This window comes from Amia ocellicauda, chromosome 1 (assembly GCF_036373705.1).
Source record: "Amia ocellicauda isolate fAmiCal2 chromosome 1, fAmiCal2.hap1, whole genome shotgun sequence".
NCBI lineage: Eukaryota > Metazoa > Chordata > Actinopteri > Amiiformes > Amiidae > Amia > Amia ocellicauda.
This window is the reverse complement of record NC_089850.1, coordinates 40,598,357-40,617,773: the sequence shown is the minus strand read 5'-3', so window position 1 is coordinate 40,617,773 and position 19,417 is coordinate 40,598,357. Positions and strand designations below refer to the sequence as shown.

Here is a 19,417-nt window from a genome sequence, read left to right as displayed (position 1 = left end):
AATATGTACTGACACTGACACATTGCAGGAGATGAGAAAACACTTGTTTATATTGGCTAAAAACATTCAGCAAACTTCACACACAAATAGGTAGAAGACAGATGGATAGAGGAATAGATATGTATAAACAAGCTAGACAGATGGATGGATAATATACACAGACGCACTCTGGCTGAATTTGCTTGCAGAACTTATTTCAAGGGAGGCAGGCCCATGTGCTTGGTTACAGGACACAGTTGAGGCCAGATCAGTAAGCTTCGCTACTCGATCTGCTCAGTTATCTAGTAACTCATACAGAAGGGTTGCAGGAAGTTGTAACGGCAAATTATGTGTAGATATGGAGAGAGGCCAAAAACATATATTAAAACACACAGGAGGAGACCAATCACAAGAGGATTTGATTATGTTATTGTTGGAGGTCCCTCTAAGGTTAGGATCCCTCCCTTAGCATTAGTTTCCCTTCAAACCACAGATTCACAAGATCCCACAGCCAGCCAACATCACTGCCCTCTAGTGGTTGGGATGTATATAAGAAGTACAAGCAAAGCACACAGTGAAAGTCAATGTGGTGGTATTTAAATATATACACCCCCACTGCCTTAACTCTGTTCAGCCAGCTGGAAACTTTACAGTTTTCTGAACGGGTGTTGAACTCTGAAAAGAAATGACTGATACGAGTGTACAGTTCAATTAACAATATTTATTAAATTAAATTATCAACAGAATCACATTCCATCATATATACAAAAGAGGTTGGTTCCAACTGTATACCATCATTGATAAATTAAAACAAAAAAGAAAGGGCACTTGACATTTTAAAATAGCTTCCCATCCATATTAAAATAAGGATTATATAATGAAAGAAGTATTATATAATTTCTTTTCCATTACTTTTAATGCATATAAGGTTTACCTTTATTAAATAATGATATTCAAGTTTGCACAGTATGTGTCGTCCATCACACACTGTCCTACATTGTTTGTATATTATGATCTGGTAAGGTTTGCTACTGTATTTTGATTAAGGCAACGTCTTCTCAAACCTGCTATTCCTGTGTTCTCTCAGTAAGTGAGGTGTCAATTCTTAATTCCAATTGGACATGAGACCCCAGTGCCACTCAACCCACAGTAGCCTCTTGGGTTCTTGCTCAGGTACTGCTGATGATAATCTTCAGCATAGTAGAATTCCGGGGCTTGTCGGATCTCAGTTGTTATCTGCCCATAGCCACTGTCGGTCAGGAGCTGTCAAAACAAAGAAGGAATTGGGGTTGTGTCTCATAGTCATCTAAACATTGTGTGTGTCGTTGGTGCTGTGAGTGACTCGCTTTTCAAAGAGGATTTCAATTCCATTTGATTCAGCATCACTGAATGCAACTAAAATACAATGGATTTCAAAACAACATGTTCCCAATGTTAAGCCAATCCAGACTGGACATTTTGAAGTAATGAGGAACCCTTGAAAAGAACCAGACATGATTCAGGGAACCTCAGTTCCCCAATATCATCAAGCATATTCTCAGAACCCTCAGAAAGATTATGTTCCTTGTTCCACAGTTAGGCACACACAGCATCATCAGCTGGCTTATGGCAGACACCCTACTGCACTGAAATTACAGTCTAAAACATACCCCTTCAAAAGCACCTGAGGCATTTCAATAATTTGTATCAGAGTACAAAAAACGATCAACCCATTAGTTATTTTCAACATCTGCATTTCAAGGCTATCCCAGGCATGTTTAGAGAAAACATCCTTAAATACAAAAGAGTTGGAGGCAAATACAAATGCATAGAAAGAAAGTAATTGGTAACGTGAGGTAAAAATATTTTCCTTGTCATAACATGCATTATGTATATGTCAGTTATCCATGGGTTACGTAAGTACGCCATCTCATGCGATTTGCCATTAAGTTGAAGTGGAATATGGATCATGTGGTTATTCATTGTTTCCTGAATTGAATTGTATTTAATGGGTTAATGAGTTCCCTGCCTGACTATTGCCTTGTGTAGATTCATTTTCGGGAAAGAACAGCCTTCTAAGCGATGAAAGCCTTGTGTTTTTCAATGGCTGAAATCAGTGAGCACACATTATCTATTTCCTTTGTGATCCCAACATGACTATGAGATCACTTTGTCTTAAAACAAAATTCCTGATTCACAGCTGGGTTCAAATTTTTCCTGAACGGAACGTCATAGAAAATATTTGAAAAGCAATGAAGCAGACAGCGAAAGAGGTCATTATCACATCTAGGACCCAGCTGACAGCAATGCCAACAGATGTCTGGTTTCATGATCCAGATGTGCAAAGTCTTTCCCAGAAGTGTAATGCCTATGAGCTGCAAGCCATAGCAGCGTGCTTGAACGACAAAGGCCCTTGAGAGAATGTTTAATCTCAAAATATTTTATTTTGCTCAGAAATAGCCACAAAACTAAAGCATTGGCAAGAAACAGAGACCTGGGGTAAGAAGGTCCAGACACCCCTCATTCCAAGCTATAAGGTTCTCTATGGAAGCCCATTCATGGAATACATTCAAAAGACATTCAAAGTGATTTTTGGGTTAAGCTGATATCAGTTGCTCTCTAGTGTGAGAGTTTGACTTTTCTGGGTCATTCTGCCATGCAGGCACAGAGTCACATGGCCCAGCAACATCGGCCATAGTCAGTCAGGAAGCAGTCAAGCAAAAAGTCAAGCCTCTTTTCTCTCAATATCATACGGGCTACAGTGTCTGAACGGAGGTGCTGCATTGTTGTTTTCTTCCAACAACATGTTGTATTGACACAAAGAAGAAAGTATTAGTTAAAGGAAGGACACTGAAACTTAATTTAACACTTCCCTTTTATTATTTTGCTTATGAGGTCAAGGTGTCTTAAAGAAAGTTTATGATCACTTAAAAAGACTGATATGAATTTAAACAAAATAGAGAAAAGCCTTTGAAACCATCTAATTGGCAAGAAGACATAGCAAGCACCTCATGAGGACTTTGTGTTATAAAGTGTCCATTCCTTTTTTAAGCACACTGTGATTTTAATGAGGTCCAGCTAATAGTGTATGCCCTCTGCAACATATTTTGGATGCCATCAAAATTAGTCATTGTGCCAAAGATGCACTTAAAGGCTGGAATATGACTTGTTTTCGGGACCGTATAGTATGTATTAAGGTTCACATTACTGATAGAAATTGGATAAAACCATTCCCATCTGACCTAAGAGAATATCCATGGAGAGGGGCTTTGCATTCCTTGTGCCATGTAAAAACCCACCAACTTGAATACCCTCTATTGTGGAAATCAAGAGATAGCTCTTCTTCTTCACAAGGCTGCCAATAATGATCCTAGGCTTAAAGGAAGCTGCGTACACTCTTTTGAAACAGAACTGCATGTTCCAGAACTCTCTTCCATTTGTGCCTGGAGATGTGTGAACAGAAAACCTGCTTTGTGAAGGAACCTGCCAGCTACCTCATTTCACTGACCATCTGCTGTGAAGCAAGCAAGCACCTGTCAGGAGCATCTGCTGGAGACAGGAGCTAGGTAGCAGCAAATCAATTTTACCCCGAAGGCCAAACTCTTTTAAAGGCATATCATGCAATTTGCAATTCTTTTAACATGCTACACAGGAGCTAAAATGCTGAGCAAAAAACTAAGCTGGGCTGAGGAGGATAAGTTGGTGTTTTTGACACTGGTGAGCAAATACCTTGCCAAAAAAATCATTAGCTTTGCCATAAAATATTTAAATAATCATTAAAGAAGCATCAATGTTTCAATGGTGCGAAATTTGTATATATGCAAGGATCTATATCAATGCGTTAAACACATAATTAAATAAATATATCTATGTATTAAGTTGGACTGAGAGTAAATCTTTGAGGAATTGATGTACTGAATAGTGGGCAACTGCTCTGTGCTATGTGGCAGTCTAGGATATATACCATGCTTTACTGTTACTTAGTTTTCCACAACGAGAAACCATAGAATTTGTTGAAAATAAATTATTTATGTATTGAAAAATTATATATATATATATATATATATATATATATATATTTTTTTTTTTTTTTTTTTTTTTTTTTTCTAAGTGTCCAACCATTAAAGACCAGTCTAGTGGTGGTTTGTATTTTTTTTCATATGAAATGCAGCACTCTGCTTACAAAGATCACTACAGAGGCAAACAAAAGAAGCAGAAAAAAGTCAATAATTTGTTGCTGCATCAAAAGAAAGGCCTACAGTAATATACCATTGATGGACCATTGCACAGCCTGTTTTTTAATGGTAATAATATGTTTTTACTATTAATAATAATAATAATAATAATAATAATAATAGTAATAATATTACTAATATGGTCAATTCTATATCACTAGTCATTACAGAAGGTAATAGGTTTTCCTTTCTGATAATATGTGATAATGCTACATGGCAATACGCTGAACTAATATTTAGTGACAAAAACACCACCAACTGCCTTAGGATAATGTCTAGGTTACCATGAAGAGGGACTGAAAATAATCATTTACCATCCATTCAGAGTACCGTTGTCAAATGGTTTTCCTAAATCTGACAGTGCATTGCATAGAAAACTTCTTCAGCTTCTACTCTCTATGGAATATAACATTAAATTCCAGTGTAAGACCCAAGAATACACTGACATGAGTGAAATTCAGGGCAATCAATAGGCTGAAATAGTTTGTGCTCTCTTGCTTAGAAAATGTTTGAAATTATATTTTTCAGGCCATTTTATGTTATGGTCCATTTGCAGCAAAAGCCACCCATTCAGAAGGGTCATGGCATGTTTTCTCAATGAAATTTGGGCAGCTCAGATTGGTGGGAAGCATCATTTATAGCATATTTTTGATCCTTAAATAATTGATGGGGATTTGCTATTACTGGGTATGCAGAGCTTTAGACAGCAGCTTTGTTCCAGCATCATGCTATTAGTTCCCCTCAGAAACTGTCGCTATGTACCAGGGCTTAACTGTGGTTTTATTGAGGCTGAATAACTCAGCATGACTGCTCAGCAGGTATCTAACAAGAGAGTGAGCTTTCTGCTGAGGAAATGCCAAGCCCCCTGCTGGCATGAATCCAAGCTGGCACAGTCAGATACGATTGAAGCCGGGCACTTGGTGCTGCTACACTAAGATGTGCCATTTGTAACTCTCACGTTGTGTCAGCTAGACACCGCAATTACAGGACACTGTCGCCAAGGAGACCAGTCTTACTGTATTGCTTGTACGTATGATTCGCAATTATGTTGTCCACGAGTGGAGAGGAAATCTGGACCATTGCTGCCCTGATTCCAGTTTCCATCAATGTGCTTTCCACAATAAGCCATGAAAGAAGAATTATTTTAATATATATAGTAAAATACACACTTTTGGAGAAATGTAAACCCCCAAAAAATCATCCTCCTGAAGAAGAATGGCTATATAGCCTCGAGAGCATGTGAAGTAATATCCTAATAGGTATTGCAACTGACTGAACTAAGATTAATCAGATATTTGAGCACTTAAATGTTTGATTCTGCTGCACTGTGCAATTGCAAATGCTATTATGGAAAAAACGTCCTGCATGACCAAGTAGAAAAATAATGAATCCGAGTTCACTCCTATAGGCCTAAATTGCTCAATGGTTATCAAACAAGTTCACACAATTAAAAGAGGATTTACACACTGTGGAAACCTACCTTGAATTCCCTTCACCCTGCAGAGTAAGCAGATGCTGGGAAAAAGCTTGGTCAATAATACCTCTGCAGAACCACACAGCAACACACTCTGTGAAAACTGTGAAAAGGGAACACCGTGATCTCAGAGCTGGAGAAAATCTGCTTCAAAGGTATGTGGTTTCATTCCATTCTTGAAAATTACCTTAAAACTTAAAACCTTAATGCAGAGATACATTTGTTTCTCTCCTCTACTATATAGTGCAACTTCAGCTGAAAAGTCAATGGAAACCATGTGGGTAATTGTTTCTATCAGTCATCAGAAATAAAATATTTTTGGGCAATATATGTACATACCACTGTTCCAAGTTACCCACAATGCATTACTTTCTTGGAGTGAAGATGCTGATGATTGCTGCAGTTTCCACAAGGAAACCACTTGTTAATCCAGCATTACGGTTATTACGTAAATATGTAACAGCGTGCAGACAGCTGACTGATGCCGCGGTATTTTAAGGGAAAAAGTCAAATGACAAAAAATGCCATTTAGTTATCTGCCATCAATTTTCTCATTTCCCTAGCTATCTAGCAAATTTTGCCCCACAAAATCAGTAAAAAATTAATTAATGTTTTGCTGTTTTGTTGAAGGATTCACCATTAAATAGACGGCCTTGGCCTTCTGGGTTCATTCCTTGTGCCAAGAATAGGTAACTTCACTGCTAATACGGAAAGAATAATCTATCATCAGTCAAACTATTTTTATGTAGTATAACGAGTTGCCACAGAGTCTTTCACACACCAAGGAAGAGTGAGAAAAAAAGTAAAAAGAAAGCCATTTCATACAGAGAAAAGATTAAATCCAGCAGAAGAAAAATAAATAAACATATAAACATATCCAGAATGCCTTTACATGGGTTTCATATGTGGCGTCAAGGCTGTCACTTAAAGATAAACCTACATTAGTTTAAGTTTTGAAAGTGGAGGAAGTATATAAATATAATGTTTACTAAAATATCTTATCACCACGTTGATGTTCTTCTATGTGAGCCTGATAGTCACACAGCCAGGGGATTCTCTATGAGCTGGAAGGGAAGCAGGCAGGACAGGGTTAACATTTCTGTGCTAACCCTATTTATACAGTGTCCTTTTTGGGTTAGTGCATTGAAAGATATGGCTGCAAACTGCCATTATAACAGTTACGCTCCACCATTTGCTAAACTAGTCCTTTGCAGCATTCCCGCACTGTTAAATTCATAATTTATACTAATTAATTTGTATGTCAGACGGTGGACTCATTTGGAATGCAAATACCTGCGTGCCCGGTTAACTAGGAAACGTGAAAAGCAGCGATAAGCAGCCTTAAATGACTTTCTACTGCAGTGATTGCAGGCATGTACAAACAGAACAGAATGTTAAAGAGCCAGCTCAAAAAGAACAACATGCAGCACGAGAAGAATGAGCAATATGGCATAGCCGTATTGCAAGCCGAGCCAGAAGGTATTTCTTTTGTTCGTAAGGAGGGAAAAGGAAAACATTCCCTATAAATTGCTGTCTGTATACTGCTCACATACAGTTAGGTCCATAAATATTTGGACAGTGACAGAATTGTCATCATTTTGGCTCTGTACAACACCATAATGGATTTGAAAGGAAACAAATCAATATGTGCTTTAAGTGTAGGCTTTAATTCATAATTTGAGGGTAGTTACATCCAAAATTGGGTGAACGGTGTAGAAATTACACACATTTTTATATATGCCCCCCTCCCAATTTTAGGGGCTCAAAAGAATTTGGACAAACTAACATAATCATGAATTAAATTGTGAGTTTCAATACTTGGTTGCAAATCCTTTGCAATCAATGAATCCATGAAGTCATGAACCCATAGAAATCACCAGATGCTGGGTTTCTTCACTGGTGATATTGTGCCAGGCCTGTACTGCAGCTGTCTTTAGTTCCTGCTTGATCTTGGGGCGTTTTGCCTTCAGTTTTGCCTTCAGCAAGTGAAATGCTGCTCAATTGGATTCAGGTCAGGTGATTGACTTGGTCATTGAAGAACATTCCACTTCTTTACCTTAAAAAGTCTTGGGTTGCTTTCGCAGTATGCTTCAGGTCATTGTCCATCTGCACTGTGAAGCACCGCCCAATGCGTTTTGAAGCATTTGGCTGAATCTGAGCAGATAATATAGCCCTAAACACTTCAGAATTCATCCTGCTGCTGTTGTCAGCAGTCACATCATCAATAAATACAAGGGAACCAGTTCACAGATGAGGTGGTATGCTTTGGATCATGAGCAGTTCCTTCCCATCTCCATACTCTTCTTTTCCCATCATTCTGGTACAAGTTGATCTTTGTCTCATCTGTCCATAGGATGTTGTTTCAGAACTGTACAGGGTTCTTCAGATGTTTTTTTGTCAAACTCTAATCTGGTCTTCCTGTTTCCTGTTTACATGTTGTGGTAAACCCTCTGTATTTACTCTGGTGAAGTCTGCTCTTGATTGTTGACTTTGACACAGATACACCTGCCTCCTGGAGGGTGTTCTTGATCTGGCCAACTGTTGTGAAGGGATTTTCTTCACCAGGGAAAGAATTCTTCTGTCATCCACCACAATTGTTTTCTGTGGTCTACCGGGCCTTTTGGTGTTCCTGAGCTCATCAGTGCATTCTTTCTTTTTAAGAATGTACCAAATAGTTGGTTTGGTCACACATAATGTTTGTGCTATCTCTCTGATTGGTTTGTTTTGAGTTCTAAGGCAAAACTGAAGGCAAAATGCCCCAAGAACAAGCAGGAACTAAAGACAGCTGCAGTACAGGCCTGGCAGAGCATCACCAGGGAAGAAACCCAGCATCTGGTGATGTCTATGGGTTCCAGACTTCAGGCAGTCATTGACTGCAAAGGATTTGCAACCAAGTATTGAAACTCACAATTTAATTCATGATTATGTTATTTGTCCAAATACTTCTGAGCCCCTAAAATTGGGGGTAGCACATATAAAAATGTGTGTAATTCCTACACCGGTCACCCAATTTGGATGTAACTACCCTCAAATTAAAGATGAAAGTCTACACTTAAAGGATTGTTTCCTTTCAAATCCACTGTGGTGGTGTACTGAGCAAAAATTATGACAATTGTGTCACTGTCCAAATATTTAAGGACCTAACTGTATACACATTTATTCCTGAAACCAAAAATAAAGGATTACATTTTGTTATAATCAAAATGGATAAATCAAAGAGGCAATTAAGATGATATTTTTTCTAAAGTTCATATTAATTCAGTGTGAATAGTATTTAGCTTTATTTTTTTAATATGAAATTGTAAAGCCCTTAGAATTCTATGTTAATGTTAGCTACCTTTTAAAAAATGTTTGCATACTTATTCATAAGAGCTCTGTTAGAATGGGCTATTAAAAGGGCAACAATCAGATTCACACAATGGACGCCAACACAATTTCAGAGCAATATCTTGAAGGAAGTGAAAATCAGCATGGTTTCAGCAAGTGCATAGTACACATTACCCTGCTGCTTAGGATGGTAAAAGGATAAACAACAAAAAGCCAGACAGTACCACACCTATGTAAGTATAAAACATATGAAAAGTATTATAATATACTGAGAAACATACACCAAACTGATGGACACACTTTCAGTTTTCAAAGGGGAACCCATATAATACAGTATTTAGTAATTTAGTATTGTTTTTATCAAATCAACTATTTTGTCACTCTGTGAAATAAATCAAACACAACAGCCTAAATGCATACTGATCGACATTGTTTAACACTCGAGTGAAATGCACTATAAAATAATATGATTATACTAATGAAGCTGACCCATAAAAAATTATCATTTAAACCAGAGAGATAATGTTCTGACAGTAACTTAAACATTAACATTTTCAGATTAGAGGAGTTATGTGAAAACACTTGGCAATTGTATTCTCAGAAATACAAAAGCTAATGCGTATTTTCCATTCTTGTTTATTATGACGAATGTTGCATTGTAAAGATGTGACCGATTCGTGGACTGCTGTCACAAGCAACTGGAGAAAGGGGCATCATGTGAAAAACACATGGCTTACTGCATATTGTGCATGTGTATCACATTCTTTGAAAACAAACTTAAAAAGTAGAAGGCAACCATTTCAGACATTATTGTGACCTTGTTCTGTGCATCATGCTAAACTTGTAAAAAACTGCACTGACATAAATGCATTACAATAAGGAGATGATGTCAGAAATTGTCAACAAAATAATGGAAGGAAGAGGATATAAAGAGCATGTCCTTACCTGGGTAAAATGCTATAGGATATTTGCCTTTACATTTAAAAAAGACCTGGTCAAGTCATATCTATAAGTCATGTGGAGAGTGTCTCGTACTGTATAAGAGATGCTGTCTATTGCAGTTTGGGTGAGAAGACCGCAAAGCAAAGCTGATAAATAATATCTCTTACAATAAGAGACACCCCTTCAACAACCTTTTAACTGATTATAAATCACACACATAAGGATTAGACACGCAACTATCTTAACAGTGAAAAAAACATTTACTTTCATTAGTAAATCAATCTAAAAAAATGTTGGTGCAGGATCCGGTGTAACTGACATACAAACTGAGCCGTGCGAAACTTGCACCACTCACATTAAGTGTCCTGAAACGTCACTGGTAAATGAAGATTTTTTTTTATGCTGATAATTCTATGAACGGTTTGACATTTATGCACAAGATAAGAGGTATAGGATTGTTTGGAAATGCTGCTCTGTGATAATATATAATATATATTGTATGAAGCATCCTAAAATGAAAAGGATAGTGTAGTAGTCAAAATTTGTAATACAGCTTCATGTTTTTAGTTTCTTAGACTGTGATTATAAAAATATTTGGCAAATGCTGTCATATTTGTTGACACCTTAAAGTGGTGATTAATCTGCACCTAGACAAGTTTCTGTCCTACATTTTTACACCATATATCTTTGTGAGTGATGGCATGTGGGAACATCGTCTTCAACAGAAACCCAGTGGGGTGAGTGGCACACCTCAGAGCCCCTACAGAGCAACAAACCCTCAACACCTACAGACTGGTTCTTGATGGTGGCGGGGGGGTTCAACACTCTACCAAGTCTGGAGGGAATGACGTCACCATAACAACCTCATTGTAAACCCTATGAGCCCTGGTATACTGGCATGCCCTCCTTTGCTTTGAGTCCATGGCACTGCATGCAAAGTACTGAAATGATAATACCAAGTACATAAAGAAATTGATTAATTTTATTCAGGAATATTTAAGAGGATTTTTTTTCTTAATTTAATGCTGTCCTAAGAGCAAAATGCTTGCATTATGTATTTTCAGCATCCAATGCAATTACCACCACAAGGACAAAACACATAATAATGAAATGCATCTTATTCTGATTTGTTTGTCTGATCTGAGCAGATTCCACATACATTTTTAGTAGCTGCACTAGCAATGGTCTCTGGTGTATCTATTCATATTGGGCTCTGAACTGCATTAACCATGCTCTTGTTATGTATGTATCTATATACCTATTTGAAGTGAAGTTGATAATCAGAACAGTGTTGCTCATGCTCTGGAAGGACTGCGCCTGTGACCATAATGATGTTTAGGGAATGTGGATGCCAGTGCCAGAAATCTGTTACATACCATTTGTTCAGTTTTCCTGTGGGGACCATAAAAATAAAATGAAAATGGGAAGGTCTGGGAATGATAAAACAGTAAAGTGATAGTGGAACTGGCATCATATTATCAACAGCATTTCTAACACGGAAGAAGAGTTGCTTGAAAGAAACAGTGGTAACAGTTTTCCACAGCTAATAAACAATGATGTACACAGAACAAAAGATTTCACAGCCTACAGTTCTTTAAAAAAAGAAGATCACACCAAACCCCACTCCAAAAACAAAAACAAACGACAAATTAATTGTGATATTATGTGACATGTATTGCTGTGTATTATGAGTCTGTTACAACAATCTGAGTTCTTAAGAACATACCCAGGATTCATCTGCACACAGTACACTACCGTGGGATCATGACTTGGGTCAAGCAGAAAGGGCATTATCAACCACTGGGCTTACTAACAGTGCCAAGGTTATAGTAGCACAATGTAACATTGCTGAGGTTATAGGAGCACAATGTAACACTGCCGAGGTTATAGAAGCACAGTGTAACACTGCTGAGGTTATAGGAGCACAGTGTAATAGAGCCCTTTGTACATTTCTTCCTGTGCAGAGATCTAGCTCTGAATCTAAACTGGTGTTCAGCTTCAGTCTTTGCCTATTTGAGGGTTTAAAATGCCATTACCACCCCATTAGTATTGAAAATTGGAGAGAGGGAGAGAGATGGGAGAGAGCGAGGAGGGGAGAGAAAGTCGAGTTTGTTACTAAAGCAATTTGAACACAGATTTGGCTGGCAGATGGCTGGCAGCGCTGTGTTTGTTAAACCAACTGGTAGGGTACATTAGGATGTCGGGGAGCAGCATGTAACACTGCTCCATTTAGAACGGCCACAGATGCCGCTGAGATGCTGAAGGGGGCGGGGGAGGGGGAGCGAGGGCTAGGCAAGCTGGTCAGGAAATAACGAGAGCAGTCAGAGAGCGGACACAGATAAGCTAATTAGCAGAGCCATGCCCTGCAGTCAGTCACAATTTCAGCACAAACCCCCACATTGTCAGGTGAGGAGCAATCACAGCTGTATCTTAAGTCCTTCATGAGGGGCTTCAACTTCAATTATTCTCCTGCATCCAAAAAACGAGATGGATTTGGCCAGGCCAGACCCCGTCTCGTCTCCATTGACATTCCAGAGGTACCCTGCCTGGCGCGCGCGAAGAAGCAGCGAAAGCACCGGCACATCTGCTGCAGCACAGCTCCTGTCAGTGTCAGCCCCGAGCCCTGCAGGGGCCGGCAGCTCTGTCAGCAATCTCCTGACATTCGCTTAATTTTAATCCGACCGAGCGCTGCCTCAACCAGCACTCCTCACATAGCCAACCTTGCCTCTTGTCAAGAGCACTGGCGCTCTGACTCAGGGTGAAAGTGGCTGACTTTGGGAATACACCAGAGTGAAAACATATATATATATTATTATATATATATATATATATATATATATATATATATATATATATATATATATATATATATATGTATTTTTTTTTATGGTGTTGCAAATCAGGCACCTCATGCTTTTATATATTAGTGTTCTTATCAATTGAGAAATAAACCCTTATATGTTTACACAGGCTCGGAGGATAAGGTGTCTGATAAGGTTGTGTCGTATTGCAGCAGATCCTTTCATAATCTTTTATATGTAAAATAGGTGGATAAAAAAACTAAATGGAAGTGAACTTATTTTTACTTCAATTCAATGTCACTCACTGGGGTAAGTGTTGTCATTAACTGGCATGGAAATGTTTGGCCCATTTTTCCAGGTCACACCATATACACTTGAATGTAAAGACGGTTTAGTGAGACTTGCAGACTCCTGACTATTACTGTAATGCTGATAAAGACTACAGTTGAATATGAGCTGACAGTAGAGGGGTTCTTCTAGCTTGGCTTTAACTACAACATGAGCTGGCAAAAGCAAAAATATCACAAGTGATTATTGTACTAGGAAATTGCTGACCTCAAGAATACTTGAAGCTAAGCTAAGATCTACTGGTTCACTTATCTTACTGTTGATATTTTAATTTAATTTAATTTCATATTTTTGATTCTCTGAGCTTTAATACGAAAACACATACAAATACAGCAGCAAGTCATAACCAGTAGATATTACAAACCCAGTCTAGTATGTTATAGAAAAACATCTGACTTATATTAATGTTTTTGTTGGTGAATTAATTAATTTATGTTTTTGAAAGGGATAGGGATTTTTTTTTTCACACTTGCTGTTTTCAGTGAAGTGAATTATTGAAATGCACTTCAAGTCCACAAATAAACTCTTTAAAAATGTGATAGAAAAGCACAAAGTGTTCATATACACTTAATACAACAAAGCTACCTTTTTGGAAAACAAAACACTGTCTCAAACATGATTCAATTAAGTTACTAAAATTGAAACCAAATTTCTCCTTGTTCCAAATGTGTGTTTTTGGCTATTCATAATATTACCTTCTGCATTGAAACAGATTGCCATTTTCCAATTAAAGTAAATAATTATATTATTTTACTGCCTTCTCTGAACAATATACATTGAGATTTTGGTTTTAAAGAGACTGAATGTCTCACACTGACTGAATCTTAAAGATTTGTTTCTCAGAACACATCCTTGTAAGTGATTCAGACTGATTAATCAAACTATCTAATGTCAATTACATAATTTAGGGAACACTGCAGCCACTAGCATTGAAATTAATGGGGTACTATACTAACTCTAGAGCTTTTGAAGACAGACTGAATAAATCCCCCTAGAATGAGGGAGGGAGAGGCAGAGAGAGAGCACACCCTGTATCTGTAAAGTGGAACGCATTGTGTTGTACCTACTCACTTGAAGAACTCTATTTTAAACAGAGAGCAGTCTCGCTGTAATTCAATTTTGGCCATTAATCAAGGTATGCTTCTTGTTCGTGCTCCAGTAATCAGCAAACAAATCATTGTGGGTAAGGAAAGTGTTCAGACAATCAAGGAAAAGGCTGAAAGGAAATTTTAGGTGTTCTATTCTGCTTTAAAAATGCCTGATATAATAATAAGAGACTACTTCTAGATCTGGGTTTTAAGTACAATGTCAGGTGGGACATTTTGCACACAATCCAAAGTTTCTGAGTAAAGGTACTCTTTCAAACAATTAGAAACTATCACTCAAATAAATAAATAAATACAAATATTTGATGATTCTTGTTCCACTACGTTGTGCACAAAAGTAACATATTCATGCTGGGTTGAAACCTCCCAAAAGGGGGTTAATCTTTTCAGTGAAGTGCAAATTATATGCATATATATGTACTAAAAATCACTATTGCATGTGTTTCCTGGAAAATGTCTGAAATAGCCATTTTCTGCATATAAATGCAAAGCATTTTATATAAACTGGTGTATTTGCACTTTAATGAAAAAATAACACCTTTTGGAGGCCTCTCATCCAAATGGGATCAGTAAATGTTTCTCTTGTGTAGTCAGTAAAACATTGTAAATCCATAGTAAAACATAGATTTAGCATTTAGAGGTACAGTGAAACAATTACATAAACCTTGGAAATCCATGGCAAAGCAAAATGGAAACATGGTATGAGAATGGGATAAACCACAGGGAAACTTTGATTTTACTGTGCACATTTAACACCGTATACTTTTTTTATAACAGTAGACTAGAATAATGAAAAACCTAAGCTAAACTAAAGACTGTTTTTTTATTTCAATCCTGCAGACCCTGACTGTAAACCTAATTGGTCTAGTGCTGTTGGGTAATATTTTTGCTCATGCTCAGAATTATGCTTGAGGCATTTGAACACAATCAACGGCACAGGTGTAACCCTCAAAGGCAAAACCTGTCTGCTGCAGTGCCCTAATTGAGACACTAATAGGTGAAAACTTGTCATATTCATATTGTCCAGCTCCTGACAGAAAAGAGAATGTGTTCAATTTTTAGACTAGAAATGTGTGTTGAGTTTTCTGGCTTTTGCTTGGGGGGGATAAAATGACACACACTGCCCCCTTGTGGTACTTCTGCAGAAATCAGCTCTGTCACTCAGGTGGCTGAGTTCAATCCAAGAGTCCAGAAACATAGCTGCTGCTGCTGTGTCGAGTAGTGCTCTCCTGCCCAGCTGGGGATTTGAATCTCTGGGTTGGCTCTGATATAAGATATATAAGACATATATAATTCATGTGATTTGAAGGGTATTATTTTTAGATATGTAAACCATCAGACATCCACACAATATCTTGGTCAATTTCAGTGTTATCATGACAGCTATCTAAATATGCGAAGTGCATAGTCTGTGAGGATTCTTATGAAGAGCAGATGAAAAGAGCACAACATTTTTATTTCAGCCATTGTTAACTGCTGTGGAATAACTAGGAAAATAATCCAAACATAAGTATTAAATTCACATTCACAATAACTTAATATGCAGAATTAATACCAACACACCACACCAGGGATTTACCCTGTAGTTCATGGTGTGCAGCCCTGACCAGAGTTGGTGTTTGGTCCCCTTTGTTCAATTCCAGTTCCCCTTGAATTCAAACAAGTCAATCCAGGTCGATTCTGTAACGCTGATAGTTATCAATTCCAATTCCAATTCTAGACTGCGTTTTTTTTTTTTGGAATGCAATCGACTCCAACTCTATTCCCGAATGATACACACTGCACGAGTTAAGTCTGACAATTACTCTATGGTGAACAGAAAAATATGTTCTTCCATAACACATTATCTAATGCCTAGTGCCAGTTTAAAATCAGCATATTCAAATCTTCAAGATACCTCTTCTCAAAAAGGTGTCACCTGAACTTGTGTGTATTGGGCAGGACTTGTATCCATTAATTCCCAGAGTTGCTGTTAATTCCCCCTACCTTGCCTTCTGACCCATCTGTTTTAAAATAAACGCAACACAGTGGATGTGATGTGAAGCCGCACATTGCAGTGTTTCAGAGCGAGCCCGCCCTGGAGCCTGTTCCAACCCACTGAGTAAGCCAAGGGGAGCTTTTAATAAACCGCAATAGACATAAACAAAAATAACAGTCATAATTAAATTGCCTCAGAGTTGTACTGTAAAAAAGATTACTGGGTTCAGATAGAAGCTGTGGGGTTTTTCAGCTCACAGCATCTCACTAAACCCCCCTGCTCTTAAATCAAGGTCTGCAACTCTGTGGATTGTGTTTTTATTCTTACTGAAAGTGTGAACTCTCAAGTCTGGGGAAACTACATTCATAGTACTTTTTTTTCACCCCCTTTCAAAGTCACGTAATAGGCTTGATCTCTCTCCCTGCTTTCCCACTACAGTCCTTCTCTTTGAAGTGCAGATACCTTTCTGCAAACTAATTCTGTATGTATAATTATCAGGCTTTTGTTAATGTATGAAAACTGCAGGGATTTCCTGGTCAGTTAGAGTGACTCACCCTGTTCTGCCAAATCAATGCAAGCCAGGCTCGGCTTATATAATTCATCACTGTCATCTGCAGTGCTATTGATGCCCCACTTTCTTTGAATTTTATTTGAGTGTTAGTTTTGATTGCTTGCTTCTAGTATCATCCTGTGTGGCTATTTGAACTTTTTTTCCTTCTTCAAATATTACTTTCTCAGACATATAAAATATAAGAGACTGATAGACTGACACAAAGATTGTGTATAAACCGAATTCATTTTACTCTCACAGTCTCATGATGGTTTTTTAGAGAGATGGCGTCTAGTTAAATTTGGTGGTCTATTTGGTCTAAAAAAGGTGGAAACTGTGATATTTAAGAAATTTCAACAACAAACCAGTGGATGCCTTGCAGAACCCCAGCTGTGAAAGTCAGTGTAATGAATCTGTTAATTGTGTTCTTTAGAGTGCTTACAAATATATTTACCTACTCAAGCGATCACTGGTATGCCTGTTTTGTTTTCTGTCCTCTTTTACACCTGTAGTAGATGCCAGGGAGCCAGCACTGGCTTGGTTTTATGAAGAACCACCAACGAGTCAATCAGCTGAAGGCCAGAGCCTGCCCACGTCCGGGGACTTGCTCCTCTGCATGCGCTCTCCCTCTTGCCGGGCTGCCTGACAGGGCCCACTCCTGTGTTGCCTTATGTTTGTATCCTCATGGTATTTCTATGGATATATTTTTAGTGGAATAAAATCATTTTAAAAAGATAGAAAATCAGAGCACTGAAGCCTACAATTTCTGCTTGAATCTGATAGCCTCAGAACAAAAGCTGTAATGACATTGACCTTTCAGTTTCTGTTGGCTCTCTGCACTTACAACCGACCACCCTCTACCCTCTACACCCCCCTGCCTCAATAATGGACACAGCTGCCAGTCACTGCAGCCTTTATTAACCCTTGCCTCCTTACATGCTTTTTATTAAAGCGGGGGTCAACAGCTGATTAAAATGGCAGCACGACGGCACTCTACAAATGACCTTCAACCCCGGTAAGTCTTTTAATTCAGGCGCCCGTCCAATGAGAAGCTGAGGGCCTAGCCTGTTGCCATGGCAACAGGGCCTGCTGCTCTGCAGTGGTGCTGAGCAGATGTCTTGTGGAGAGAAACTGATGGGAGGGGAGTGAGCAGACAATGGAAAAGGAAAAAGCAAGAAGGAAAACCCTTCAGCCAGCAGAGGGAGCCTGGCCACAGCATCAGCACACTGTAAATCAATCTGAGCATTTACTGTAGCAGCCATTATTGTATTTTGTGAAGGCAGTTACTAAATACAACACTTTGCGTATGAACAATTCCCATTTTTCCTGAAACTCAATTAGCAGGTTTCAAGTGTTCTTTCCTTTCTCATCTTCAATATTCAATCAAATACTGGGAACTGTCAGGGTCAGCCTTCGATGGCGAATTGCATTATTTTTTCTCAAAGCGAATATGAAGCAAACTGGGGCTCTGAGGCATATGATGTAATTGTCATGCCAGAGTGGAGATAAAGATGGGGCATAATTAGATTGCGATGCAGTCAGGGATTGCTACAATATCAATTTTTGCTCAAAATTATCAGGCTAACTGCTGGCTTGTATTTCATGACTTATGCGTGTATTTGAATTTTAACAATTAATAATATTTTGTACTCCAAAACTCCAATTTTGCTACCTAGGCTGAGAAAACCTCCACCTCATAAACTAATGGAAAAGCTGTTTGGCAGCATTTACCATCTCCAGTTTTGATTTGGACACCCTCATTTAGAGATAACTTTACATGGTACTGGTCCCCTCATCTTAGTACTAGATTATCACTGATTATGACCAACCAATATGTAATTCACATCTTACATATTGGTATTTACATTGTGGATTGCTTGGGTCTCACACCTTCCTGAATGCTCCATGTAAATGTTCAAATTGTCAGCAGAGGAGGGGCGATTTTCATGTCATCATGTATGGGCAAATCAACTGTGGCTCCTATGTCATACATTTTATGTGTGCACTGCAACATCACAACCTGGGTGCTGGTGTTTGTACTGTCATGTTCCCAGCATGATGCGCATGGCAGTGTTCATCTGGGGGTCTATTGGGAGGGTATGGCTACTTTCCACCCACACTGGAGCACAATACTGAGCCTGGGGAAAGTGCCAGGAGCACGGCAGATGTACTGTATTTATTTGGATGAAAGAAGTTCTCACACCATTCATTATGCATTCTACCCCCATATGGCAACAGAAGAGGTACAAACAGAAAGATCAAAGCACTCGCTGTCCTTTACAGGTGTTTTGGTTGGAAACCACAGCCAGTAAATCAGACTAAATACAATGTAAACAAACAGCAGCATGAGAAAACAACAAACAAACCAACAGCCAAAGAAGCTGCAGATCAGTGCCGATGGAAATCAACAGCCTACGGTGGTTGTACACAAATAAGTCTTGTTTCATTGTCTCTTTTGATTCATTACCAGGCAGCCCAACAGCCTGACCCAGTCCTCTCAAGTGCAAGCACAATCCCGATTCACTAAGATTCATTCATTTGTTTTCTCTTTGTACCACTAGGTTCGTAACCATTGAGAGCGAGTTCTTTTCAAAAAAGGTCGTGGCCCGAGAATTTAGAGTCCACTAGATTATTAACTGGGGCACAGGCAGGGAAGGACTTGACACTGTGAAATATGTGTCTTTAACAGAAAGACATG

The 19,417-nt window shown here is 38.5% G+C and overlaps 1 protein-coding gene across 4 annotated transcripts in view; it reads right to left on the bottom strand.

Annotated features, from left to right (window-relative positions):
- Positions 1-680: 680 nt before the first annotated feature.
- Positions 681-19,417, bottom strand: part of msraa (methionine sulfoxide reductase Aa) — a 77,393-nt gene continuing 58,656 nt past the window's right edge. For all 4 annotated transcript variants that reach the window (XM_066704861.1, XM_066704870.1, XM_066704877.1 and 1 more), the window contains exon 6: positions 681-1,242. In XM_066704861.1, coding sequence (XP_066560958.1) covers positions 1,078-1,242 — 165 coding nt within the window. In that variant the 3' untranslated portion in view covers positions 681-1,077. The remainder of the gene's footprint in view (positions 1,243-19,417) is intronic.